This window comes from Poecilia reticulata, linkage group LG7, assembly GCF_000633615.1.
Source record: "Poecilia reticulata strain Guanapo linkage group LG7, Guppy_female_1.0+MT, whole genome shotgun sequence".
NCBI classification, from domain to species: Eukaryota; Metazoa; Chordata; class Actinopteri; order Cyprinodontiformes; family Poeciliidae; genus Poecilia; species Poecilia reticulata.
This window is the reverse complement of record NC_024337.1, coordinates 22,206,090-22,233,811: the sequence shown is the minus strand read 5'-3', so window position 1 is coordinate 22,233,811 and position 27,722 is coordinate 22,206,090. Positions and strand designations below refer to the sequence as shown.

The 27,722-nt window shown below is 38.3% G+C and overlaps 2 protein-coding genes across 3 annotated transcripts; one reads left to right on the top strand and one right to left on the bottom strand.

The window, feature by feature from the left end:
- Positions 1-667: 667 nt before the first annotated feature.
- Positions 668-10,913, bottom strand: fmodb (fibromodulin b). Of its 2 annotated transcripts, XM_008414016.2 has the most exons (3): positions 8,304-10,913; positions 7,337-8,230; positions 668-1,484 (listed from the first exon to the last, which is right to left on the bottom strand). In XM_008414016.2, exons 1-3 carry the CDS (start codon positions 8,443-8,445, stop codon positions 1,333-1,335), a joined length of 1,188 nt encoding a protein of 395 aa, XP_008412238.1. In that variant the 5' UTR covers positions 8,446-10,913; the 3' UTR covers positions 668-1,332. The 2 variants fall into 2 exon arrangements, with proteins under 2 accessions (XP_008412238.1, XP_008412239.1); XM_008414017.2 differs by having other exon boundaries at positions 7,337-8,397.
- A 7,699-nt stretch (positions 10,914-18,612) lies between these two features.
- eif2d (eukaryotic translation initiation factor 2D) lies at positions 18,613-25,305 on the top strand. The gene is made up of 15 exons (XM_008414018.2): positions 18,613-18,971; positions 19,275-19,465; positions 19,552-19,635; positions 19,716-19,806; positions 19,890-19,997; positions 20,234-20,541; positions 20,694-20,811; positions 20,894-20,939; positions 21,022-21,128; positions 21,249-21,401; positions 22,551-22,640; positions 23,077-23,172; positions 23,535-23,655; positions 24,095-24,269; positions 24,361-25,305. The coding sequence occupies exons 1-15, from the start codon at positions 18,916-18,918 to the stop codon at positions 24,429-24,431; spliced, it is 1,815 nt and encodes a 604-aa protein (XP_008412240.1). The 5' UTR covers positions 18,613-18,915; the 3' UTR covers positions 24,432-25,305.
- Positions 25,306-27,722: the final 2,417 nt, after the last annotated feature.

Below are 27,722 nucleotides of genomic sequence, written 5' to 3'. Positions count from 1 at the left end.
ACACAAAATAAGCAACCAGACACTGTGGAAGAAAAAACGAGCAGATCTGATAACCATAGTGGTCTCAAGGGACAACCTCAAGAAGAAGAAACATGAGAGTAATACCAAATGGCTCAAAGAGGAAATGGAGAAGTTGTGGAGAGTCAAGGCCTCAGTAGTCAATAGCGTGTTTCAGGCTGTGACCCTGAGCCATGGGCAGGGACTGCAGCAGATTCCTGGAGCAACCTCTGAAACCAGATTCTAGAAGAGCACAGTCCTGGGAATAGCTACGATACTGCCCCGAAAAGTGACACAATTAAATTTATTCACATTCTTATCAGGCTCCCATAAAAGAAATATGATTCCTTTGTGATGCAAAGTAAAAGGAAAATAAAACACCTGCAGCCCACTGTCACACTTGAATAGAAAAACAAGCAATGGAATACCTTCAGACATAGACTGGCCTCCCCAGGTCAGGCACTGTCAAAACAGCTTGAAAGTCATGGGAGCAAGTGTGGAAAAACAAAACAGTTCTTGGTGGAATTTGTTGCTGCTAAAAAACTGGATACAACACCAGACCTGGTCTAGAACGTTCTTTTCTATGTGTACAACACAAAATGAATGACTCAACTGAGGTAAATCTGCTTAGAACAGTCCTGGTTTAATAACAAATTAAAAAAAGACATAAAATAAAAAAACTTTATTGTTATCAAGTGTAACATTTGCTTTCAACATCTCATGCATATACACCATTCCTAAGTTTTAACTTTATAAAACGATGTTAAAACCAGATCATGTGGGCTTCAAAGTAAATATTTAGATGCATATTAACTAAAGTCAGTTCAAAATGATATAGCGACCAAGTGCATACATTTTGGAATAAAAGATTTTACATGAACTGTACAACCAGCAAAGTGATTAAGTGAGAAAAAAACGTCTTCAAGAAGAACAACAAAGCGTTGCTTGATGTGAAGTTTTATGGCATTCCACATGGTGGAGGCAAAGATCCAAACTAAATCTTCTACAAATGATTGACAGTTTGATGCTGATTAAAATTTTCTTCATCAGCAATTGTGTAATTGCGTGTAAAAGCGTTGGTTTGGCATAAGCTAGTAACTTAGATTGTAATATTTCTAAAGAAAGTCCATCAGCTCTCTCATGACTTTCTGACTGCCATCTGGATATTAGATTATGCAACACTGGTATTTCCTGTTGACTAACACTGGAATTACGGAATCACTGAATTGTTAATAAATTAACTGTTTGATAAAACATTTCTTGATCAATGACGTGTAACAGTAAGAGAGTATGAGTTAGAGATGACGAAAATAAATCATGAAAGAACAGCAAGTTCTAAACATTAACAGAAGAAACCAGTCGCAAACAGTAGGCAGCCTCAACAGGAATGTCTCTGGCGCTGATTTTATTGGCATCCAAACGCAGCACTCTCAGCCTGGAGAAGTTTGTTCCGTCGATCGTGTCACAGAAACTGCTCAGGGAAAACTCTGAAAGGGGAGAGAAATGGGGAAACAGGTTATAAACATGAACACATAAAAGAACTGCCAAACCAACCACAAGAAAATTGGAATCGGAATCAGAAACACTAAAAAAAAAAAAAAAAAAAAAACATGTTATTGCCTGCACCTCGTGGATTATGCCTGGCTTCAAGGACTGTGTTTGGGTCGCATTCCTGTATTCATACCAAATTATGCAGGCACATAAATAAAATTATCTCCATGATTCAGAATAGATTAGTTTGACCCAGTCAGGTCCATACTGGTTATGTTTAGTTGCATCTACATCATTATTAACTGTGCTTGCTCAGTGTGGCTTGTTTTGTGGATGTTGTCAGATTAAAAGTGATAAAAGACAGAAATGCAAGAAATGACCCTGTTGTTTTTCAGCATGTCGAATCACTTTTTGATACCGCTGCAATAAATAGGACAGACACATTTTAAAAGTAGTACCGCAGGACTTGTTCATTGTCAGTTTTATGATCTGTAGTTTTTTTATGTTTTTTTTGGCTTTATGTTTTGATTGTGTTTGACTCTGTTGCAAACAACAATTACAGACCCCAGCGATTGGAAGGTAAATGATTTATTGAAGAGAGGAAATGTTTGAAAGACTTTTCTGAAAGAGGGAAAAGAGGGACCGGATCTACACTGGAAGTCAGAGAGGTTGTTAGTGGGCGGGATCTACAGTAGAACTAGTTTTGCAGAAGAAGGAATCAGGGTTTATAAACTTTATAAAGAAGGGAAACGATCGAGGAGGGGCGCGGTGCATCCAAAGATCTGGTTCTTGGCTGCTTGCTGGATCAATTGTCAAAAGTCAATTGTGATGATCAGTTTGCTCTTGTTTCGTTAATAGGAGAGGATGGACCGTTGGAGGGTGGACAGGCAGTTGAGCAAAGGAGGTGAGCCACAGATGGGTGACCTGAACAGGAGCAGCAAGGAGAACAAGAGAGAGAGACCCCGGGAGAGGAAATCCACAGGGTGAAGCTGAGGATCTAGGATGAACACTGACGACTAAACTGTGATGAAGGAGGAGATTGAGGGTAAGTTTTCAAGGAGAATCAATTGTGAGAGCAGACTACGCAGTAGTTATCACAAGTAGTAGTGAACCATCTGGTTTCTGTCTCTGAGAAGCCACTCCTCTAAGTACTGCTCCTTGATGACAGTAATGCACGCCACCTGGAAGCTACACCTGCTGAACACACCCTGGAAAGGTGGAGGAGAGAGCAGAAACCCAACAAGCAGCACACCAGTCTGCGGATACGATAGTTTATTTATATTGTTTGATTTACCGGTATACCACATTATTTTTAAAATCTTAATTTGCTACACCAATTAGGTAACGTCGATGTGGCTGTCCGCAGCTGGGTGACGCCTCTTGTTCTTATCATCTGACTGACTTAATTAGCCATCACCTTCATAACAACATGTTGGGGACTTTGTGTTTTAACTGACAAAAACAGCTAGAAATATATATATATAAAGCGCACTTTTAAATTGATCCGATTTTGACCAGTATCCTAAGCAGAACATTTTTGCTTAAATGGCATTACCCTCTGAGATTGTTTGTAAAATATAAGTCAACTTTCATGTTTCAAACTTTAGCACTTAACATACATAATTCCAGTGAAGCAGGTAGAATAACAGGTGATTGTTCTGCTTTCACAGTCTCTGATGCGAAAAGATCCCTGATAAAGAAATGAAATGTCATACTGCAAAAGTTTTATCTGCTCATTACACCGGGTTGAATGAGGATTTGGCAACATTAAACGCTCATATTATCACAGTTTTATATGCAACAGTTACATAACAAAATCATACAACATGCTACATGTTGATATATTACAACTAAGTTTTCTCTAAAGCAGTGGTTCTTAACCTGGGTTCGATCGAACCCCAGGGGTTCGGTGAGTCGGTCTCAGGGGTTCGGCGGAGCCTCTGCCGTGGAGGTAAAGACACACTTGTGTAAAGTCGTGACGATGCGCCCCGCTTTGCCATCACTTGCTCCAGAGGATCACGTTACATTGCTTAGCTAATCAGAGCTGCGGAGGAGCTCTTGGAATAAGAAGGGTTCGGTGAATGCGCATATGCAACTGGGGGGTTCAGTACCTCAAAAAAGGTTAAGAACCACTGCTCTAAAGGATGACATACCAGTCTCCTCTCCTGTCAGCCAGTGCATTGTGCTTTCAGAATGTAAACAAATATATTTAATTGCTCTATTTGCATATCCTATTGGTTTTTGAACTTTAAACTGGAACGTAGCTAAATTGAATTTCAATTTTGTGCAAAGCACTTTGAATTGTCTTTTGTCTGAATTCTGTGATATAAATACACAATTCTGCAATTTGCACAGCAAGTTCTCAAAATATCTGCAGCATTTCTCTTTATAAAAAGCAAAGATCAATGAGCTTGACACAAAATATTATTGGGTGTTGCTGCTTTTTAGCTCTATATCACAATTAATCAACTTAAATTGGGTCATTTTCATGTGTCAAATTGGGTCATTTTCATGGTATGTGATTTTCTGGATCACATACCAGTGATTCAGTTTAAGAACTGACCTCTAGGTAAGCCTTCCCACCTGCTCTTATTTTCTCATTCTATTGAAAACTGTTATTCACTTATGTGGGAAGGGTTATGGTTTCTGATCTACTTTTATGCAACATAAAAGTATTATTGTTCTTTAAATATTTGACAGTGTGTAACCCGGTAAACAATAATAACTTTGTGTATATGCACTTTCTTGTGCATCTGGTCCTACTGTATCAGCGACATGCTTGCCATTACACAAGTACATTATGAATAATTACCATAAAAAGTTTTACAATGGATATTTAAGCTCTGGAATTATGGCTTCAACATACAGTTAGGCAGTTGCATGCCAAGCTGTGAACATGTGTATATTTGCTGTTTAGTTGGGGAATTTTAATAAAGAACTCAATGCCCCTTTTCCACCGGCCCGCCCGGCTCGGCTCCGCTCGCTTTTCTTGTGTTTCCACCGGCCTTTTCAATGGGGCTGGCGCTGCTTTTTTGGGTCCTGCTTCAGAGCAGGGTCAGCAGGGCCAGCCCGGGTTTGGTAGGTGACGCAAGCTTCGCTGCTGTTCACTGATTGGCCTAGGGCGTGGTCAGAAGAGCAGGCGAAGAGAAGAAAAAGGAAGGCGCAACATTTGAAACTCGCTGCAACACGGAAGTGATGGAAGATACAAGCAAGCCGTGAACTAAAAGATGCCGGCTTTTTTATTTGCTTCGGATTTCAATATTCAGTGGCAGCTTGATGGAGCCGTGAGGAATGAGTCGTTTTTGTCACTGTAGTGGTGAGAATGGAAAGCCTTGTTAGCCGCCTCGGAGTGAACACCGACTCAGACGCAACTAACGCCGCTGCTGCTCTCCAGCCAGGTGAGCAGTTTGTAGATATATCTGTCTGGTTTTTTACTACATTTAAGGTTGCATACATACAGTCATGGAAGACATTTAAAACACACAGCCTGCTGTATTTTTATTGCTCAAACACAACATGCGCATTTTCTGAAGACACTCAGTTGCACATTACAGTTATAAATAACTCAATATTGTACAGCCTGTTACTGTCATTTGTTTATCTTTGTGTGAATCTATGAGCTTCGATTGTTTCTCATGTTTCTGTTGCATCTGAGTTTCCCCCATTGTGAGATAATAAAACATGTCATATGACATCCTATTGTAAAATGGCTAGATATCACTTCTCTAATCAAATTGTTATGAATTATTAACTGTAGAATGAACAATAAACCTGAAGAAAACGATAGTGGTATTTTATCCATGGCTGTCTGCCTGCATAGGTCTAAAACTCACAAGTAATTGCATTTTGTCTTTAATTTACACAACTATTCCAGTTATTTAATTCTGGCTGGATAGTTAAAAAAAAAAGTGTTGTATGTATAGCAACATGTCTGTTTTAAATAATTCCTTATGTGTATGTAATGTCCACATTAGTAACTGTTATTTATCTACATTTATGTGCTATAAGCTTTAACATCTGATTACCAGGGAGAAGAAGGAGAGCAACATGGCTGACATGATGGAGAACCGTCAGAACACCTGGATCTCCTTCAGGAGGAAGCAGCTACCAGCAGAGATGGCAGAGCAACAAGGAGAGTTGAGACAAACAAAAGAAAAGAAAAAAAAAGTTGTTGTGTCTCAGTGAACAAAGTCTCTTTATTTCTGCTCACTCCACACATTATTGTACTTACTGTAGTTTATATCAAGCTCCTAATACAATCCTCCCAAAATGTGAGGAGCTTAGGCCAGAGTGAAAATAACATTATATTATATACATATTTTATTGAAGCCGAGCCGGGCCGAGCCGAGCCGGGTTGGCCGGTGGAAAAGGGGCATTTGACTCACATTCAGAACCTCAATATGGAAGACCAAAGCTGCCATAATCAAGAACAGGTGCAAACTGCCTTACAGGACTACAGGGATATCCCTGGTTGGGTTAATGGGCTGGTAGTTTAGAATGTGGAGGTGCAGTCTCACTCACCCCTTAGTAATGCATTAACTGATGCAATGAACTTGTAAACACATGGATGAGTGCTCCAGGGCCAATCAGCTGACAATGAAGTGCGGAGACTAGAAAAACATGTCCCATAAAGCTGGGGCTACGAAAACAAATTGTTTCTGGGACTCAAGGCTTTTTGAGGCCTTCATCAAATATATGTATATATATATATATAACTCTTACATACTGCTGCTTTAAGCCTGTGATACATTCATGTTTATAGTTATGTGATTGTCAGATCTTAGTTTGTGCTTTATTTGGAAAGTCCATTTTCATTAGTGTTCTACGTATCTGCTGTTTTCTCTGTCACTTCTGTTTCTGGGGTTCTTTGTAATCATTCACTGCGACAGACTGGCAACCTGTCCAGGGTATAACCCCGCCTCTCGCCCGGAACATTAGCTGGAGATAGGCACCAGCAACCCTCCCGACCCCACTAAGGGACAAGGGTGTAAAGAAAATGGATGGATGTTATCATTCGTCTTCATTTTTTGAGTCCTTTAAATGTTATGCTGTTTTTGTTTGAACAGTATTTAGGCTTCTCTCCAGTCATTTTCTCTCTTTTGATCCCCTCTGTGTGGTCTATTTTCTCTCAGCTGTTTTTACTTTTTAAACTTGTCTGGCCTGTTTTTGATTCCAGTAAGCACTTTCCTCCATATTAATCTCCCTCTAGTTCTGTGACTCTGTGAAATTTCTGACTTTGAGTTTTGTTATTGATCTAATATTTTTGCATTTATGCTGCTATGCCTGCATTTTGGTCTCTATACACAGCTACTGATGACACCCCATTAGCTCTAGACCTGTTTTGCTGGAAAAACTCCCACAATCTTTGCTGACTCATTTCCAGCTCTGCACCAAGACACATTGTTAGATCTGAGTTTTCATGGAGAAACATTTTGGCTGCAGCTCTCCTAGTCCTTCCCATTCCACCTCTTCCCCTTCACTTTTTGTCTTTAATCCAAAGTTTCTAATGAATAGGCTGTCCCAGTTATATTTGAGGAGTGTAGGGCCAGTGGGAATGGGTTTACAGTCCTTGAAAAAGAACATGTCATGTTGTATTTTTGTTGAATGCATCCAAATGCAGCAGGCGGTAGCGTCAAATTTAGTGGAAAAAAAGTAAACAAACTTACAAAAAAATCTCAGGGAGTAGGAACTGTTTGAGGAAGCATAATAGGTCACCTTTAAAGAATTGTCTCTGGTTAAAAGTGACTACACATATTAATATAAATAAAATTAACACTAGTGTCATTAAAATTGCCAATAAAACTTTTGTTTCACTTTGTTACTTTACGATTTAAAGAAGTGTACGTACCTTTGATCTTATTGGCTTGCAGGTAGAGGTTTTCCAGGTTCCTACTAACAAGAGGGATCTTCTCCAGTTGGTTGAAGGACAGGTCAAGCTCAACGAGTGTGCTGGTGTTGAAAACATTGGAGGGAAGTCCTTTATCAGTCAAACTGTTGTGACTCAAGCGGACAAATTGCAGATTGGGATACATGGTAAGAAAACCAGCTGGGACACTCTTTATGTTGTTATGGTCCAGGTAGAGCTGTTGTAGTTCTTTGGGAAAGCTGTCAGGAATTTTCATCAGCTTGTTTTTGCTCATGTCCAGCATCATAAGAGATTTTAGTCCCATTAACCCACCTTCTACCTTTTCTATGTCATTTCCCTGAAGTTGAAGGGTGGTGAGGTTGGACATGGACTCAAATAAGTTGGGGGAGAAGTTTGTGATTTTGTTGTAGGAAAGTTGCAGGTCGGTGAGGGATCTTGGTAAGTTACGAGGCACATGGGTCAGTTCATTGTTATCCAGGTAGAGTCGAACCAGGCTTCCCAGCTCGACAAAGACACTGTCGCTGATTTTCTCCGAGCTGAGCTGGTTATGCGACAAAATCACCCACACCAGGTTGGTGGCGTTGTCGAACACTCCATCCTGAATGCCTGTGATTTGGTTATGCTGCAGGTAGACATACTTTATGTGTGATGGAACATAGGGAATGTGCTGCAGGTTGCGGCTGTGACAGTACATAGCTGTGGGGTAGGCCGTTGGACAATCACACTCCAGGGGGCAATCGACAGCCTCAGACTTCCAGCCTGCATTCTGCCTCCGGCCTCGCAGTTGGGACAGCCACTGGAAGGGGCTGTATTCCTGGCTGACGTTCACATCCACCATTTCCATCAAGAGGATGAACACCAATGCCCGCATAATCACTTAAGGAAAGGTAAAGAATATTTTAAAGATAAATACACACGATTCATTCCAATGTTACTGCAGTATACCTACCAGTTTCTTGCTGCCTCCTTGTTATCCACCTCTCTGGTTCCTCAGTCTGAATGAGTGGAATACGTTGCCTGCCTAAAATAAATACCACCAGCCACCCCCTCTGCAGCTGTGGCCCCAACCATTTTGTTTCATTACCACACATACCTTTTTTCCGCTTTCATGTAACCTACATAACAACCTATACCCTGCAGCAATGTAAGTATTAGTACCATCTGTGAGCTGGTTGCGACATCTGCTTTTCAACCTCCTTGTTTTCCATCACAGTTTCAAACCTTATCATTAGCCGATCCACTGAAAGTATGTCTTGCCATTAACTCTTGTGTCATATAGGTTATGAAGACGTTGGGGCCTCAGATATTGAATGTTTAATCAACTACAAAAGATGTGATAGTCATAGTTATTTAAAATACAATCACGTTGTTTCTGCATGCTTTTAAGTACACTACAATTGGTATATGTCAACAAAGTATGCTAATTTTTGCTGTTTGTCCAAGAACATCACCATTGCCTATTTCTTCTGAATGCTTCAAGGTCTGTTTTCAACAAGTACAGTATTCAAGTCATGAAGAAGTTCAGCATATGCTTTTGCTGGTGCCTGGATACATCAGAGAACCATTACAGTCCTGTAAACTGCGATTCAGAAAAAGCCCCCCAACTTATATCCTCCTCTGGGGTAGGAAAATTGGATGCAGAGTTCAAGTGATTATGTGAATTCTTTGTGAATCTCCTTTCCAGGCCACACTGAGGAAGCAAAGACGACATGCTGATTTAAGAATCAGCTTTGATAAAAAGGCAATGAATCTTAATGAGCTCTAAACTACAACGAAAACAGAAAAATTCCCTCAATTTCATTTGGAGGGCGAAAAATTAAGCTGTCAGAATACTATGTCATGCCACTTTGTCATTATTTGTTTGTCCAACAACACTTTCCAATTGTATGCTTTGGCACATGCTAGCCTGTGGGCAGGAAGTGTTCGAAGAAAAGCAATTGTTTTTCTCATTAATTTGGGAAAGATTATGAATCAATTTTCAAACACTTCAGGGCCCATCATTCTACACTAATGAAAATGTATTTACAAAGAAATAAGAACATGTCAAACTACATATTCCAAAACATACACTTTTAAGATGGCTGTCATTATCTTTTGTATAGCTTTTGGTGCAGATGTAAATATAAAACTTTGAGGTTTTATTTGGAAGGCAGGTTTTTTTCCCCATATGACTTCCTGGAAATTTTAAGCATTTAAACAGAGAATAAATAGTAATATTATAATTGAAGTGTGTCACAGTTAGGAAAGCACCCTGCAGGTCTGGGCTAGGCCACTGAAATTAACTAACTTTCTCACATTAGATATTTGCCTCCTATCTGCCTAAAAATTTTACAGTATTGTTAAAATTTGAATTTAAATTATAATCTTTGAGGCTAATTGAACCCAGGAAGAACATTTAGAATCATTATCTTTTTCTTACAACATTCAGTTTAACAAAGTCAGTTCTAACAGCTTGATGTAACTTATTTTGAAAATTAATAAGGAAGCCTACAATATTTGCATACCTAAAATCAAAAATGTTCATGTTTAAAATGGGTTAACATTAGTGGACAAATTGCTTGGTACATTAAACTATGCAACAACAAACACATTAATGTTATCCATTAATAGCTGCTGTCTTTAGTTACATGAATATAAAACACATATTTAACAAGAGGGTACCACTGTTGAAAAGCAAATCATAGAAAGCCAGACTAGAATTTGCCACAGTGCATATTGACAAGCCACAAAGCTACTGGGAAAATGTCCTCTGGATCAATTAAACAAAACTTTAGCACGTTTAGCATGGCTTTTTGGCAAAGCACATCATCACAGACACAAAAGTGAAGCATACCAAGCAAAGAACCTGACGTGAAATAGAAGCTTGGTTTTCAACTCAAGACTATCAAGGTGTCCTGGACAGATGTTGCCTAGTGATTATGGGTCTTTCATCATGATGGTGACTGAAAAAGAACAGCTACAAACACCCAAGAATTGCTAAGAACAATAACAATGGACTTTTTTTAACTGGATTGTAGGAGCCCTGATCTAAAACATATTGAGCATGTGGTAGGAGCTGAAACATGACATCTGGAGAAGGCACCAATAAAACTTGAGACAACTAGAGCAGTTTACCCTTGGAAATTGCTCCAGTTGTCATGAAAAATGGGTACAAATACCTATAGACATGTGCAGAAGCCTCATTAATGTTTACAGAAATTATTTGCAGTGATTCCCTCAAAAGATTGCACAACAACATATTAAGGGACTAGTATAATTTTTGTCCAGGCCTGCATGTTTCATTAGTTTTTTTTATTTGTTTGTTTGTGTATGATTCTGTCATGATTGGTGGTTTGGTGAGGTGAGGTGAGGGAAGAGGCAGGCAGACCCAGGATGAAGTTGAATGATGGGTTAATGATGAATAATCCACAAAAGAACAGAATCCAAACAGGTTGCACAGGGAGCAACGGGGAAGACAGAGATGCACACACGACGAGGATCCGACAGCAGACAAAGACAACAGATGGGAGGGTAATCAAAGAAACGACACAGCTGGGAACAATCAACAGGGAAGACAGAGACTCAGGGTAACAGACTAATAAACACAGAAAAACCTCAAAATAAATACACAAAAAACACAGATCACAACAGTACCCGCCCTCAAGGGCAGCTACCAGATGCCCAAACCAAACCAAAAGTCCAAACACAACAACGGTGGGTGGAGCTGGACAGAGGGCTAGAGTCCACAGCAAAACAAAAACAGTCATTAAGAGAGAAAAATTAATAGCACCCTTCTAGTGCATTGAACAGTTTTTATGCATGTTTCAAGTAAAAGAAAAAAACCCTAAATTTTCTCTTTTAGTCAGAGGATGGGAACTTAACATTTGCATTTGGCAATTAATGCACCATAAATAGAGGCCAGAAATTTTTATTTGATAATTAACAGATTAACAACAGATCAATCTTATTAAAGTAAATTTAATTCAGATCAAAATTAGTATAATTGAAATGTATATTCAGCTGGATATATTTAAGTTTAGCATGGTATTTTTAAAATAGTGTAGGTCTTTAGTCACCTGCTTTAAGCATGCGCAGTGATGGTGGAGAATGAATTTGTCTTAACAGCAAAATTACCTTCTAAAAACAATACATAAATATATCCATATAAGTTCAATGAAGCCTTTAGTCAGTGGCTTGCAAAAGTGTACCTCCCACTATTGACTTCCACTAAACATTTCTCCGTGCATCTGTTAAAAGTACTAGAGATTATTTTTGGCACAGATCTTACCTCATAAATGTGCTACAGAAAAATTATGGGATCAATGTGACTTTTAGAGCGCAGGTGCATGTATCCTGGGTCGATTTCCCCCTCTGGGATTGAAGGGGTTTTAGTTTTCAGCCAGAATATGCAGACTTCTTTCCAACTGTTAAAAGCACAATGTTCAGAGATGGCACTACATGTGGGTTATATGCTGATTTGTTGATTAATCAGTTCTCTGATTAATCAACCTTTCAGCTGGAAATCATTATTTCTGAAAGAGATCTTGAAGCTACCTGAAATGATGTGTGGTCTTRCTTTTCATCCAAAGGAGTGGACTTTCTCATAAATTATCCCAAGAACCTTGCTGAAAAGAATGAAAGGTGAGATCAAAATGCCCTCTAAAGGGAACTGCATGGTGTTCATCTGTAGTTAACTGTGCCACACTAAATAAGTGATGAGGCAGCTTGAAAATCAGAACACAGAAGTTTTGGATCTGTATCCGTGAAACCTCAATAACAGGCTGTGTTTATGTCTCAAATAGCTGATGGGGAATCTGGCGGCCAACTTTTTGTGATGAGTTCCAGGCACTAATAAGACAAGAATGGATCCCCATCAGACTTTTTCTCTAAGGAGGATATTCAACAAGCCCGAGTGAATAGCGGTTATGAAACTGAAGGTCTATCACTGAAAATATTAACTCTTTTGATAAGTTTTATGTATCTGCCAGTAAAAGCCTTTGAAACTAATTAAGTGTTTTCATTTTTCTTCTTCAAAAATATTAAATGTCAAAGCCACAGAACACATCACCTATCTCATGACGTAATTTAGTAGCAGCTGGTCACTGTCAAGCCAAGCAGATGGAAACAAACTGTTTCTAAGTCTATCTCTTCTTTGACAATATAGAGCTTATTTTGTGAAGCTTTTATTGAGTAATATTTCATTTAGAACCCCCACACATATTTATGGTGCACAGTGTGAATGCTTCAACTAGACAACTACATAAAACATAGAACATGTTGATTACACCCATAAACACTGTGGCAGAAGCCAATAGCAAGTCCAAAATACCCTCTAAAATCCAGAGAGCAGACCTTTACTATGAAGATGTATCACTAGATTAAGACATCAAGCTAAACTGCATAGAAGTAACTTCAAAAATAAAGTTGATTAGATATGATTAGGTACAAAATAAACTGGTTTAGCAGCTGCTGTCCTGCAGCAACAAGGCCAGGAATAAGGTGACTTGTCTTTCTGCTGTGGCTCAGTCTCAAGTTGCCTTGCAATCCCAAAAAATTTGTGGTTTATGGCAAGAAAAGCATGACATAATTCAATCTTTTTCCTGTAACTTTTTTCTGCTCCTTTGTTTACAGACTAACACATTATTAGCTCTTTATCTAGTCTTGTAGTCAACTTGCAGTGGGCTGCTTTAAAACTTTTACTTTGGTAACTTTCAAGAAACACTCACCAGTAACGTTAATGTGCTCAACTTACTAGTACTGGGTTAGACCTCCTTTTGCCTTAAAATTAATAGATTCCACGTGGTATTTTAAAAATTATTTTAGTCCACGTTAAACACAATAGCATAGTTGCTGCATGTTTGTACATATCTATGAACCCATAGCAGCCCAACAATCTTAGGTTGTTGAAACTCATCAGATCTGGCAATGTTTTCCCAATCTGCTGTTTTCCATCTTGGCTCAAATTTAGTGGCTCAGATTCCTGTTCTCAGCTGAGTGGTATGCATTGTGGTTTTATGGGGCTTCAAGATCTTTGTCCTCACCTCGGCTGTTTACTAGATATTTTCTCCTATCCAGACTTCTTACTCTAAAAACATCCCAGTGTATAAAAATCCACCCGCAACTTATAAAGTTATACTCACACTGATTTAGCAAAGTAATTGTTTTCACCTTGCAGCAATATCTTTCATAAATGGTCGATGTGAGAGTTTTCCCATCAGTCTCAATATCTTTGCACAAACTCCTCAAATAGTTATGTGTTCATTTTATTCATTCCTGTTCATCCAAATTTGTGTTTTGGTGAAAAAACAAGGCAAGCGAAAAACATTAGAAGAGAAATCCTGGAATAAAACTCAAAATGAACATTAAGTGTAACTGGTCTAACTTAAACAAAAGTTATTTTAATGTCTCTGTCTCTGCAAATTGATCACATAATTTGGAAATGGTAACACTTAGTGCTGTCAGTCACAATCTCATGTGGCATTGCTCTATCCCTTTTTCCCCGTTAGCAGATCCTGTTGTGAATGCTCAGGCTAGTTAGCATATCCACCAACGACGGCAAATAAACAGTTTTTTTGTATTGGTAAGTTGTTTATTCGCCATTAGAACATTGAGCACATTGAGTCTCAAGACCTCCTCGTGGCTCTTGTTTGCTGTTTTTCATCTGGAGCGGTGCAGAGCAGCTCAGGCAGGAGGTGAAGGAGCTCAATCTTTTTACAGATTATCTGTCTCATAACATACTGGAACAACATAGTGATAGTTTTAACAAATATGTTTGAAAAAAAATTATTTATAAAAGTTACGTACTGCAGCATTAATAGATAGAAGTCATTTTCTCTGATTAATCAACCTTTCAGCTGGAAATCATTATTTCTGAAAGAGATCTTGAAGCTACCTGAAATGATGTGTGGTCTTRCTTTTCATCCAAAGGAGTGGACTTTCTCATAAATTATCCCAAGAACCTTGCTGAAAAGAATGAAAGGTGAGATCAAAATGCCCTCTAAAGGGAACTGCATGGTGTTCATCTGTAGTTAACTGTGCCACACTAAATAAGTGATGAGGCAGCTTGAAAATCAGAACACAGAAGTTTTGGATCTGTATCCGTGAAACCTCAATAACAGGCTGTGTTTATGTCTCAAATAGCTGATGGGGAATCTGGCGGCCAACTTTTTGTGAGTTCCAGGCACTAATAAGACAAGAATGGATCCCCATCAGACTTTTTCTCTAAGGAGGATATTCAACAAGCCCGAGTGAATAGCGGTTATGAAACTGAAGGTCTAACACTGAAAATATTAACTCTTTTGATAAGTTTTATGTATCTGCCAGTAAAAGCCTTTGAAACTAATTAAGTGTTTTCATTTTTCTTCTTCAAAAATATTAAATGTCAAAGCCACAGAACACATCACCTATCTCATGAMGTAATTYAGTAGCAGCTGSTCACTGTCAAGCCAAGCAGATGGAAACAAACTGTTTCTAAGTCTATCTCTTCTTTGACAATATAGAGCTTATTTTGTGAAGCTTTTATTGAGTAATCCATTTAGAACCCCCACACATATTTATGGTGCACAGTGTGAATGCTTCAACTAGACAACTACATAAAACATAGAACATGTTGATTACACCCATAAACACTGTGGCAAAGGAACTATGTCTCTCTTATACTTGACTGTGCCGTCTTTGGCATCTGTTACTTCTTTTGCAACAGTGAATCCAAAGACCATGCCTATTTGTAGCTCTTAGGGTAACAGTACAACCTAGAAAAATACAGTACAGGAGGTATTTTCTCCTGTACTGTACTTTATACAATTCTATAAAGAATTGTCTTGTACTATATTTACAGTAAATTACTGGCAGCAGAGTTGCCATCAATTCTTGTTATTTGAAGGTGTTATTACAGCACATTACTGTTTTAATGGATTTGGGTGATAATAGTGTACTACTGTATTTTATTGCACTTATAGAAGGTTACTGGCAGCTGGATTGCCAGTAATTTTCCATTATCTATAGCATCCTTACTGCACTGCTTACAGTTTATGACTGTAGCAATGCAATGTATAAAAATTAGGTTTTGCACAGTCTCTAATATTTTCTCATATTCTTTAAATTGTTTTTATTTGCATCGCATTAACGATCAGTTACATTACAGGAAACAACAGATTTTCACTGTATTTTTTCCAGAATTTTGTTAACTGTGTGATCAACGCACAATGAACACTGAAAAGCATACATTTATTTTTGAACCTATCTGCGAGTGCTTGGTTTACATAAAGACTGTTTCATCCGAGATGGAGCTTCTTACCTTTGAATGAGATTTGAATCAGCAGTGACAATGAGTACTATGTAGGGACAAGCAGCAACTCCTCCTGCTGCAGAATCACAAGAACAATCACAAAAAAGATAAGATTTTGTTCTTGTGTGGCCCAAAGTAAATACAGTTAAATATTTAAAAACTAAGGTGTTGTTTCAGCCTTTGTCTGTCCATCCATTCTTACTTCCTTTCTTTCTTCCTTTCTTCTGTAAAACCATCCATCCATTCATGCAGATTGTATCATAAAGGTGTCCAAGGAACCCCACACTCAACCCCTAGTCATGTCAAAGAGTAGGCTAAATTTAGCTGCTTGTATCTGGGATCCTGCTCCTTCAGTCATGACAATAGACCCGAGTATATTCACAAAGTTTAGGGAACAGCAGATAGCTAAATCCTGGAAATACATACGGCCCCATCTTTGTTCAAACACTATATTGTAATATACACAATGGACTGCTGATTTTCCATGAATATTTTGGAACTGTGTTCCACAGAAAAATCCATGCATAGAGGGATCTATTAATACTGAACTGAATTGTCACAATAGAGTCAGAATCTAGATGAACTTGTAGATTAGAGTTTTGGTGTATTTCTTTCTTGATCATGAGTCACGACAGACCAGAGGAATAAAGTCCTTAAAACAACAGACGAAGCATCAATTCCCCTGCACCTCTAGGTCCAATCTGCCATAAATTGGGAAGAAAAACACCCAAATATTTTATTTTAGGGCTGAACAATAAAACAATAACAATATCTATCGCAATAGATACATGATCAATAACAATAGATAATATGCCTGGTAAAATATTCAATAATTTCCCTGGACTCAAACCAGAACCGCACAGCATTCTGGGGGATGAGCAGAGAAAATACTTCAGTCACTCAGCCCCTTACAACCACCCAAGTAAGGCTGGTGGTCACTCATTCTTCGGTTACCTAGCAACAATTTGCTGAGTAACTTGCACAGCAGCAGTTCAAGGCTTTGCAACCATGTCTCATAACTGCTTAAAAATAAATAGTAGCGTGGAGTGAAACTGTCAATAAAACACGAACAGTCGCACCACCATTTTAGTAGTATTTCAGATATTTAAAACAGAAAACTAATCAATAATTGATATTGACCGATCTGAAACGTCTTTCAGCCACATCGTCTACCCCTACTTAAACTCTTTCACTTTAGGCTAAAACTGCTCTCCAAGCTGCAGGGAGCAGCTTTATTTTGACTAAGAACTGTGGGGTCAGAGGAGTTCAATTGCATCCAGTCTGTGAACTACTCCCATGCACATCAATGGGGCCATGTTCCAAAGATGTGAACAGAGTCACATCTTTGAGTGATGAGATGAGATTTATCTTCCCAAACCTCATGTACTCCCTTGATGCCCTGACCAGGAACACCCCAAACAGGACCAGTGACCAGGGGTAGTGCTGCCTACTACTAGTGCCTCAGGGGAGACGGTTGTAAGCCTAAATCTAGAGCCATAAAACAAATGTAAACATTTAGCTTATCTGTCTCTCCTACTAAAAGCTAATCTGATAAATTCTATTATTTTGTTACTTTACAGGCATTGTTAAAAGGAAATGCTAGATAAAGCATTTAATTGTCTAATCTCACAGGAGACCAAATGAGTTGTTTGTGCTGTAAATTATGTTATTTAAGAAGATCTTTGGACATTTCTGACATGAGTGCTTAGCAGCTCACATGTCTATCCTCAAACTCAGCCTTTTGGGACCACTTGTGAAAAACAATGTGCTGTACCTCTCAAAACAGGCAAATCAAAACCATGTGTTGTTTTTCTGCCTCCTAAATCTAAATCCAGCCAATTGTGGTAACAAAAAAGGTTATGTAATTAGACAAATTATATTTCTTTTCAATTTTTTTCTCTTACTATATAAAGTATCACCACAAATGTAAACAAAAGTACCCTTTACATTTTATGCATTTTCAGTCACTAATGGCCACATGCATGATACTCTGCACAGAAACTGGCATCTCTCCTTCTCTGTGTAGTTGAAATCTTTCACATAATAAACTGTCTCTCCAAACAGCTAAGCATGGATGGCTAGGGTCCTATTTGTAAATAATGAATATACTTGCATAGAAATGAAACACTAAAAAAATCTGTCTGTTGAGTTTAAACATTTAAATACCAGAAAATACTTGTCACCAAAAACAGAAAGAAAAATTCAGCAATTATTTATGTCTGAGAATAATGAGGAATCCACCTCAACACCTCTGGCATTAGATCTAAATCTAATTTCTTCCTGTCTCTTACTGCAAGTAGTTGGAAACATATGAGACATTTGTTCACTTTCATTGAAAATCACAGCTTGATACTTTCTGCGAATTGTTGTGAACATGTGACAAAAGGCAGGCGGGCTAAAAGCATGATGGTTGTTCATTCTGTTTACAGCAAGTATATTGAGCTTCGAGAGACTTTGTCCCTCATCATGTGTTTACACAGACTGCAAATAACCGAATTGGGTGAGATAAGAATAAAGACACGCTCTGTGTGTGAAAAATGAATGTCATTTCATGACCACTGATGGACCAGTTTTCTAGTCCACTTAAAAGAAAACCATCTTCACAACATAATGCCACCATTGCTATGTTTGAGCACGACAATGGTGTGTTCAGGGTGAACTGCTGTTGTATAAGTATGAATAAATGCTGTGATTATGGATTATTTCTAATTGTACGTATTATTTGGAAGATGTTTGTTCTGTGTGAATCTGTTGCTATTTAAAATTTTTTATCACTATTTTAATTTTTAAAATAGCACAATTTGTACATACCTTTATATTTTATCTATTTGATGACACCAGGTTTATTTAAATCAGATGTTTTGATCAGGCACTCAAATACTTTTTTATTCTAATTGAGCAATTTCTTGGATGGCTGTTTTGCTTTTCTTTTTTTTTTTCTTCTTTTTTTTTTTTTACTTTGTTGGGTACAAATATGTTGAAGTAGTGCAGTGTAGAAGGATACAAGTTTTGGGTACTTATTTACTCTCCTCGCCGTGTATCAGAAAAAGTAAGAAGCGTCTGATTGCGCGGAACTCATGTTCCTCTCTAAAGTCGCGATAGATGTTCCAGACGGAAACAAATAAGCGTCGGACCGAAAAGCACTTGATCACTGCAAAGCTATTTAAAAACAGTGGAAACATGTTGCTGTGGGAGAAATATGCAGCTGTAATGAATGTTTGTTGACGTATTAACCACAAAGGTTTCATGGTGGATGCGGTGAAGTAGTCGCTGTAAAGATTTAATTTGCGAAAAGATGTTTGCCAAACCGTTTCGTGTCAAATCCAACACTGTACTCAAAGGATCAGACAGGTTAGTCAGTGCTGCTGACACCACAAACACGATATTTCTTTGAGCAATGTGTTTAAAATAGACCCCACAATTTCTTTAAAATTATTAATTGACGTGTCTATTAAGCAAATGTGTTGTTCCAAACTTCTAGTTTTTGTGTGTGTGTCTGTGTGTGTTTTGTCCGTTATTAATTTTAACGCTTTAAGTGTTATTCTCTTGGCTCTAGAATAGTCTTCAATCGTTAAAATTATTGATTAAAAGCTATTTAATGCAACTAAGAAAATGAAATTAACTCAGAAAAATCTTCCTCCACACTGCATGTAGGAGAAAGTTGAAAGCTGACCTTTCAGCTGCATTTCCATCCCTTTCTGCTGATAAGCTGTCTGAGCTCGTCCCCAACAAAGAAGAAATTAATGTTGTGAAGATTTATGCACACAAAGGAGAAGCTGTGACTCTTTATGTTCTTCATAAAAACCCTATCTTCTTTGAAGTGGAGAAACGACTATATCCTACAGGTATTAAAAAATAAATAAGGCATAATGTAAACAGAAACTAAAGCATGATGAATGTGCTCAGAATGTTGATTTCTCTTATCTTTCAGTGTATGTTCTGTGGCGACACCCTTCTCTCCTACCAGTATTCAGAACATGGGCTCCTGTGCTTCAGAAGTTGATTGGAGGGGCCGGTAAGTTTCCCTTTTCAGCATGACATATGTTGTGTCTCTGCTTGTCTCGGTTGTAATGAAAATGATGTGCTTCTCCACAGATCTCATGCTGCCAGGTGTGGTGATGCCTTCATGCGGGCTTCCAGATGTACAACAAGGGTCCTGCTGTGCTGTTTTGATTGTGAATAATAGGTGCGGCACAGATAAAAAAAAAATGCAGATGCTTTCTTTCACCACACTCAATGATATAATTGTGCTCTGCTTGGTGTTGGCAGGGCTCCTGTTGCTGTTGGAAAAGCTGCAGTATCAAGCACGGAGATGCAGAGCTCGGGTATGAAAGGGAGAGGAGTGTGTGTTCTTCACACGTACATGGATTACCTCTGGTGAGGAACTTAAAGCTTTTTCATAAGAGATAAACCAATCAGGCGTTTACGAGTTGGTGTTGATTTTTGTTTTTCATTTCAGTAAGCTTTATTTGACTTCCTTGAAAGTCACAGTGATATTATTGCTCTTTTTTATTTATTAATACCCCCATTTGTGGGGACTTTATTTAGTGTCACTACATGCAAATGCATCCTTGTAGATGGATACAGTTCAAAATTTGTATTTTATTTTACAGGGCGTTTGGAGATAAATCAAATCCTCCCTCTTTACCAGATGAGGATGATGAAATAGAAGATACAAATGGAGAGAAATGCGAAGTTAGCGAGAAAGAAGAACATAGAGATGACGATGATGATGATGATTATCATCATCATCATTTTGGAACGTGTGCAGAGGAGCAGCAGAGCTTTGGTGAAATCGTTACAGATCAAGCCTGTTGTGGTTTTGAGGAGCTGAACCTCACTGAGAAGACGGAGGAAGACAAGGTGGAGAGTAGCAATGAAAAAGGCGAGGAGAACCAGGACGAGCAGAAAACTCCTCAAGGTAGCAAGCATAAATAAATGCATTTTGTCTACGAATGGATAAAAACGTCCCACTTTTGATAGGTTCAAAGCTTCACCTGTAGATGAAGATTTTATTTTTGATGTTAGAAAAATAACATGAGACAGAAAACGTTTTATACCCTGATCCTACAGAGGAAATGGACGCCCTGCTGCTGCAGTGCTTCCTGCATGCTCTGAAGAGCAAGATTAAGAAGTCAGAGCTCCCTCTGCTGACTAGCACATTTCTCCGGAACCACATGTTCACCTGCTGGTAAGGTCTTCACCAATCTGTTCAAACCTGCTGAAAACAAATTTAAGTTAGTACTCCTGAGTGCATCCTCTTTTCTTTCCAGCCCTAGCGGAAAGCAACTGGATATCAAGAAATCCAGCTATAAAAAGGTACAAAATATCCCCAGAATAGGACTAAGCCGAAGCTATATTACACTCTTATCGGCATGTATAATTTGCACCTTTTCAACAGCTGTCCAAGTTTCTACAAGTCATGCAACAGCAGCATAATCTTATTCAAGTGAAAGAACTCACCAAGGGTGTGGAGAGCATTGTGGCAGTAGACTGGAAAAATCAACAGTGAGTTGATTGCTGCTTATCTCTTTTTTTTCCCCTTTTTTTTTGGTTTAATTTCTTTTCTGAAAGCCTCACACATTTAACTCTGCTCGTCGCTCTTTGAATTACTAAAACATTTTTCAGACTGCGGTCCTTCAGCATTCCAGAGGAGGCAGGTGTTGAAGAAATGGCGGTGCTGAGTGGAGAAGGAGAAGCCCTGTACCACCCTCCAGAGATCACTACTCTGTACTCTGTCTCTGCTCGGTTGGAGCCACTGTTTTTGGTTGCAAATAAGAGGTGTGTGTGTGTGTGTCCACTTTGAAGTTTCCTCACCCCCAGGCTCCTCACGCAGGCTGATGTTTGCATGGTTCAGACAGCAGGTGGCCATCACAGCAAGAGCTGGAGCCGGTGTTTACTTTGAGGAGATACTGCAGCACCGCAGCAGGGACAGTGTCCGGGGTTTGCTTAAACTGACCTTACCCTCTCCTCTCTCTTGTGAAGGGATAAGTTAATATTCCCTAGGTGAAAGTCAAATCAATATTAGTCTTCTGCACACCCCAAGATCATCCTTTTTGTTTTGCTTTTCTTTTAGTGTGACACCATATACTTTTTTTCTTTTATTTCCATTTTCAAGAAAACATAAAGCTGTATATCTACAAAGAAATTTGACAAATGTACTTTTTTGTTATTCTTGGAACATGCACTAAAGCAGATGAAGCAGACTTTGAAATACTTTATGTGAATAGTTAACTTTCTTAAAAAAGTATTTTAAGTTTTAGGAACAACCAGATTTAAGGCAAAAATTTGAGCTCAAGAGTGTAATGGCTCTGGTCCAGACATTTGCATGTTCTCACCATGGACTTGAACCTATAGAAGCCAAATTAATTTGTTACTTAAGTATGGTTGGAGGAGTCAAGACCAAGGAGCTTAATGTTAGCCCACTTTAACCATACACAGGTTGATATGTGTCTCAGGTTATTCTCCTTGTTTCACCCATCTGACCCAAGTAGTCACAAACAATCCACCAAGCTGCTGAAACGCTATTTGTCTTTACTGAAGGATGTTTAAAACCAGCATTGATAGAGATCAGATTGTAGAAGCAAGAAAATAGTCAGTGCCACAAAATTGACTCCTAAACACAACTGCTGTTCACATGAACTAAATGCCATCGGGAAAAGTGTTTTATGGTCAGAAGGGACAATGGTTCATCTGTTTGGCCTTAAAGACAAAAAGGAATGTTTGAAGAAATCCAGATTACGCTTTTAAACCTTTAAGCATTGCACTAGCTTCTGAGCATGGTGGTGGCAGCGTCATGCTTTGGGGCTGGACATGGTGGGATGTTCCAGCAGGAACATGATATTATGCTTCAAGAACAAAAACTAATCATGTGTTGGAAGATTTGTGACATTTTCACTCTGATGTAAAGATTGACGTGTGCTTGTTTAGGAAAGGGACGACGATGCTTCCTGCTGATGTCAGAAGTATAATCACTGAATATGTGAAGAAGAATGAGCTGGTGGATGAGAATAATAAAAAGTAAGTGGATGTTTAACAATTCTTCTAATTTGCAAACTACAGCAATTATTGCCTCAACAATTAGGAGACACCACAAAAATTAACATTAGTAGCAATGTCTTATTTTAAGTAAATATTGTTTCACATCAGTATATCTTGGTCTGTCTTCACATTTAAAAAAATAAGCCCTAAAATAAGACTCCCTTCGTTGTTTTTTTTAGAACTGTGGTTAAAATTTCCACCTTCACGGCTAAGTAAATTTAGTACTGAGAACATGTGATGCCGTAAAAAGTTCTTCTTGTCAAGCTGTGAAAGCCAGCGATTCTCAAGATGTTCTAAAATAAGACTATAATTGCAAATAAAAGAAATCGAATCAAATCTATTAGCAACTCACCAGAGGAAACCAGGCCACATTTTCCTTGTTTAGAGCTAACAGCTCCTTTTTTCTTTCCACCAGTTATGTGACTATAAACCCGATTCTGTGTGACTGCTTACTGGAGAAATCAGAATACCAGGAGATAGAGTCTCTCAAATGGGATGACCTTTTTAGCAGGTAAAAAAAATGTAAAGAATATGAATGAATGTCATCATACTCTGCTTGTGGCTTCATATTTACATTATTTTGTCATTTTTCCAGCTGTTTTTAACTGCACACTCCAGTGGTTGTTAAGTTGACGATGGTATAGAAACGCCAATTTAAAACAGATTTTTAATACAGAAGTGTTTACCTACTAAAATACTTGTTTAGGTTGGTAAGATGCTTCTGACTCTGTGTATGGCTCAGAAATAGAAATGTTCCCAGAAAAAGAAATGTTTCCTTCCACTAAATTTTCTGTTCACATGAAAACCAAGAACGTGGGAGGGGGACACAATACTTGTCGCAGTAGTTTTTATTCAATATCATCTTCTTCACAGGACATTGGGAAGAATGCAAGAGTGTTATCAGGTTGTGTTTCCTGGACAAGCGGCAACAGTAAAGAAGGGCCACATTGAGCCAATAGACATCTCTGTGGCTTCTCGAGGTTCTAATAAGAAGGTGACAAAACTTTTCCTAACTTAACAGTTGTAGCTCTAGATATTTGCAAGTAAAATTTCCTTTTTGTCAGGTTTTGATTTTTAAGCTATTGCATCAGGACAGAAGTGACCTAATCCCAGGTCCAATCACAGATTAGGGTGTGAGTTATATAGGAATATATACATTAACACTTTTTAAAGGCTGACTCAACTGGGTATAACAGATATTGAATAATTTATATTTTTGAATATGACTTCATGTCAGATTGTTGTTCCGAACCTACATCCCATGTATGTCTGAAAACCAATCCGAAACTAGTGGATATTTTTACTTTGTGGAGCGTTTTATCTTAAAACGTCAAACTTTTCAGAACCTTTATAAGATAAAGAAAATGCCTTCAAATAATTCAAAATTATCTGGGCTGTTTTTTTTTTTACTTGTTGTTTATTTACATCTGTAGGTGACTCTAATAAAGAATTTGGAAGTGTATGGTTTGGATCCTGCAGTAGTCGCCACTGCTCTGCAGCACAGAGTCCAGGCCAGCGCTGTCTTACAGATCCTCCCTGGAGCTAAAGACAGAGTCCTGGTCCAGATCCAAGGAAACCAGGTGCATCAGGTTGGGAACCTGTTGCTTGGTAAGAACCCTTCTTCTTCTTTCTTTTTTTTTGGTAATATATTTATTTGAACGAACGGAGTTATGATTTCCCTTCGCTAATTCAATTTCAGATCGTTATCAGATTCCTCGCAAGTATATCCAGGGCCTGGACAAAGCTCCCAAGGGTGGGAAAAAGAAGTAAAATTGGACTTTGCTGGGCCAGCATTTTATCGCACTTAAAGCTGTTATCATGAAGTTTAATTAAATTGCATCCACTATTCCTTCCTGACATTAGGTTCAACTTATTTTTCTGTTAGGTTTTGGCTGCAGTCTGGACTAAGGAATCCAAGTTAGAACTAATTGATGAGTTCAGCTATGCCAGATAACATTTTGTTGTTGTAGCAAGATTATTAACAGCTGATGGCAAAACACATGTGGTGTAAAACTTATTGCAAACTTCTTGTTTGAAATGTTTATTTTTTTAATGTATTTTGGAACTTCTGAGGCCCTAAACACAGTTATGTTTGTAAGTGTAAAACCATTTAGTAAGTAGGTAAACTAAATTTATGTAGCACTTGTCACTGGTAAAATCACAATTTACTTCAGTAAAAGAGTATACACATTAAAACACAAATAAATTAAATATGACAAAAAAGTAAAACCAAAACAATATTTATGTTAAGTAAAAGCACAATTAAATAACAATGTCTTCATTTTGCTTGTTTTTTTTATAAATCGAGATTCTCAAACAATAAAAAAAAGAAGAAATCTCATCAAGTTTTACACCTGGTTCTTTGGCCTTGGGGTAGATTTTAGCTTGATGCCTTAAGGAGTCGAGTTAGCGTGTGTGGCTCCGACAATTCATTAACTAAGAAAGGAGCTTGATAGACAAAGTCTGAATTTTAACGTGTTCAGGTGACCTCTTTAAAGACGTTGAAACAAGACTGATGTGAGCTTTTCTGTTTGTTATTTATAAGAGCCTTGCTGCAGAGTTTTTGACGATAAGAGACTTTTTTGTTAAAACATGTGAAATGTATTAGTCTGGAGAGAAAATAAAAATCTCAAGTAATCATCTCCTATTTCCTGTTTTGACCACCAACTTGGAAATATTTCTCAAATAGCAAAACAGTTTCAGAAGATTTGTTCTGAATAGCCTTTAAAGCTGTAGTGGGTAACCTTTATTCCTTTATATACATTTTTTTTTTTTTGTTAAATCTGTCACTATGGTATTTTGACAGTACTTAATAGAAAAAGAAAACAGTTGATCAAATTTTCCACATCACAATCTTTTATGCTCATCTTTGGGAAAAAATGTTTCATGAGGAAAGACAAAACCTAAAAACTTTTTTTTTTTTTTTTTTTTGCCACCCGAGTTTTAAAGCTGAAAGAAAAAGAACATTTGGTCAGTCTTAGAAAATGGGTCTTCAAAAAAGTATTTTCCTCCTTGCCTTTCAGGGCTTTTGTTTCGTAGTTTTAAAAACAATAAAATATGTATATATATTTTTTTCTTCTCACTTCACTATTATTCAATGCGTTACAATAATAGAACCAATGCATGTTTAGTAAATTTTTTTTTAAAATTGTTTTCCCCACAAAGTTCTGTGCTTCCTGTGTTGATAGATTGTCGAGAGCGATCACTTTATTAAGAAAAATAAGGTGGTTGGTTCTCTTTAAATGTAATTATTGGTAATACAAGAAAAAAAAAAAAACATAATTTCAGTTTGGACCTAGTGTTTGTCAAGTCCGATCTTTGTGTTTGTTTGCTCGGGTTCTGGAAACCGCCTGCAGGAAATTAAATCAGCATGTTTAGAGTCCAAGACCAAACATTGTAGGAACATGCCAGCATGGGTAGTATGGAGGTTTAGCCATTATCCGGCTTTTAAATAAAGGGACAAAGTGAATAAAAGAGTAATAAAATGTTTTATAGATTGATACAAGGCTTTGTGTCTGAGAAAAACAAAGACATAATCAGAGAATGACCTCTGGGATATTCCATCTGTTCCGTGACGCCTATAAACGCCTATAAAGTGCGTCTGTAAAACCTCTTTTCAGATTAGTGTTGAACTCTCATATGGTGAAACTTTTTCAAATCTTGATAACTATTGCTTTACAGTAAAAATACACTTTCCTGATACAAGCCAAGAACTCCCGCCTGAACTTGGGCTGGGTGCACAGCCTGGTGCCGATGTCTGCCGCGATGTTTACCGCTAGTTCATAATCATCGCGATCCCACATGTACGTGTCAGTGGTGCGGAGGATGATTTGAGTTGTAGCGCGGGTGATGGACAGCATCACAAAACTCATGGATACGGTCACCAAAAGAAGCACAGACTTTCTCTTCTGGGAGCGAAGGAGAGGTCTGACTTTCCCGGAAGTTGCATCTGCAGAGCTGTGAACTCTGCTACTGAGAGAAATGAGACGCAGGGTCAGTCCGTTCAGACTCAAGATTACGACAAAGGGGAGAATGTAGGCCTGCAGTGTCTGCAGCCAAACCAGGGTATGGATAAACTGAGTCGGGACCTCTTGTTTGTAGACGCATGAGGTGTGGTTGTTTTCCTGGATCGAAGTGTTGGACCAAAAGTAAGGAACGGCAGAAAGGATTGCTGAAGACAAAAGCTGTGACAACTTTCCACACAGCGCACGTCTGCGCACAAACGTACGTCGAAGCGTGGCTGGTGGTTCGTAGTTTTAAGAACAAAAAAATATGTATAAATATTTGGTGCAGTCCCTCAGGTGCACCACGGCTCAAAACTCCAAAACGGCTCCCGCTGGTGGTACTTCAGAAAAAGCTCAAGAACCACAATGAAGATCAGGATGAGGTTCTCCGCCACTGAGATTGCCATTAGATAGTATGAGTTGGACATGGAGAGCATGCAGCTCCTCTTCCAGATGACCAGGAAGGTGATGGTGTTGGCTGAGGAAAATAACTAGATCAGTGGAGGAAACATAGCTGACATTTCCCCGACCAGATCATATAAGTCAAATAGGAATTATGCATGTTGGAGTGAAATCAGTCAGCAGCTCTTAACATTTACTTACATGGGATCCCGGCTGTTGCCAGAGCAGGATAAAAGAGCTCTTGCAGTTTCACCATCCAATGGCTGTTTGAGCTCATGTCTTCTCACCCCACAGAAGCTGCAGTATGTGGAAGCTGGAGGATCAGTATTCATTTCAGCCTCAGGCAGCAGACAACCACTCCCACTTCACCTTATTATAAAAATCATAACAGTGGGTAAACAATCTGTACTTCTGTGAGGCTCTGATGACCAAGCTGTCCTTCTGCGACAGCAATAAGGAAATCCTCAAGACATTTATTTAAAGAAATAAGTGACAAAGCTTTGCAACACAAATTACTGTTTACCAAATATTGTGTGGCTACATAATGCAAAACTGTTTTAGACGTAAAAGTTTAATATTCACCCAAATAGATTTGAGAATATGCCAATTTTAAAAGGTTGCTAGATTATTAAAATCTTTACCTGACAGTTCCTTA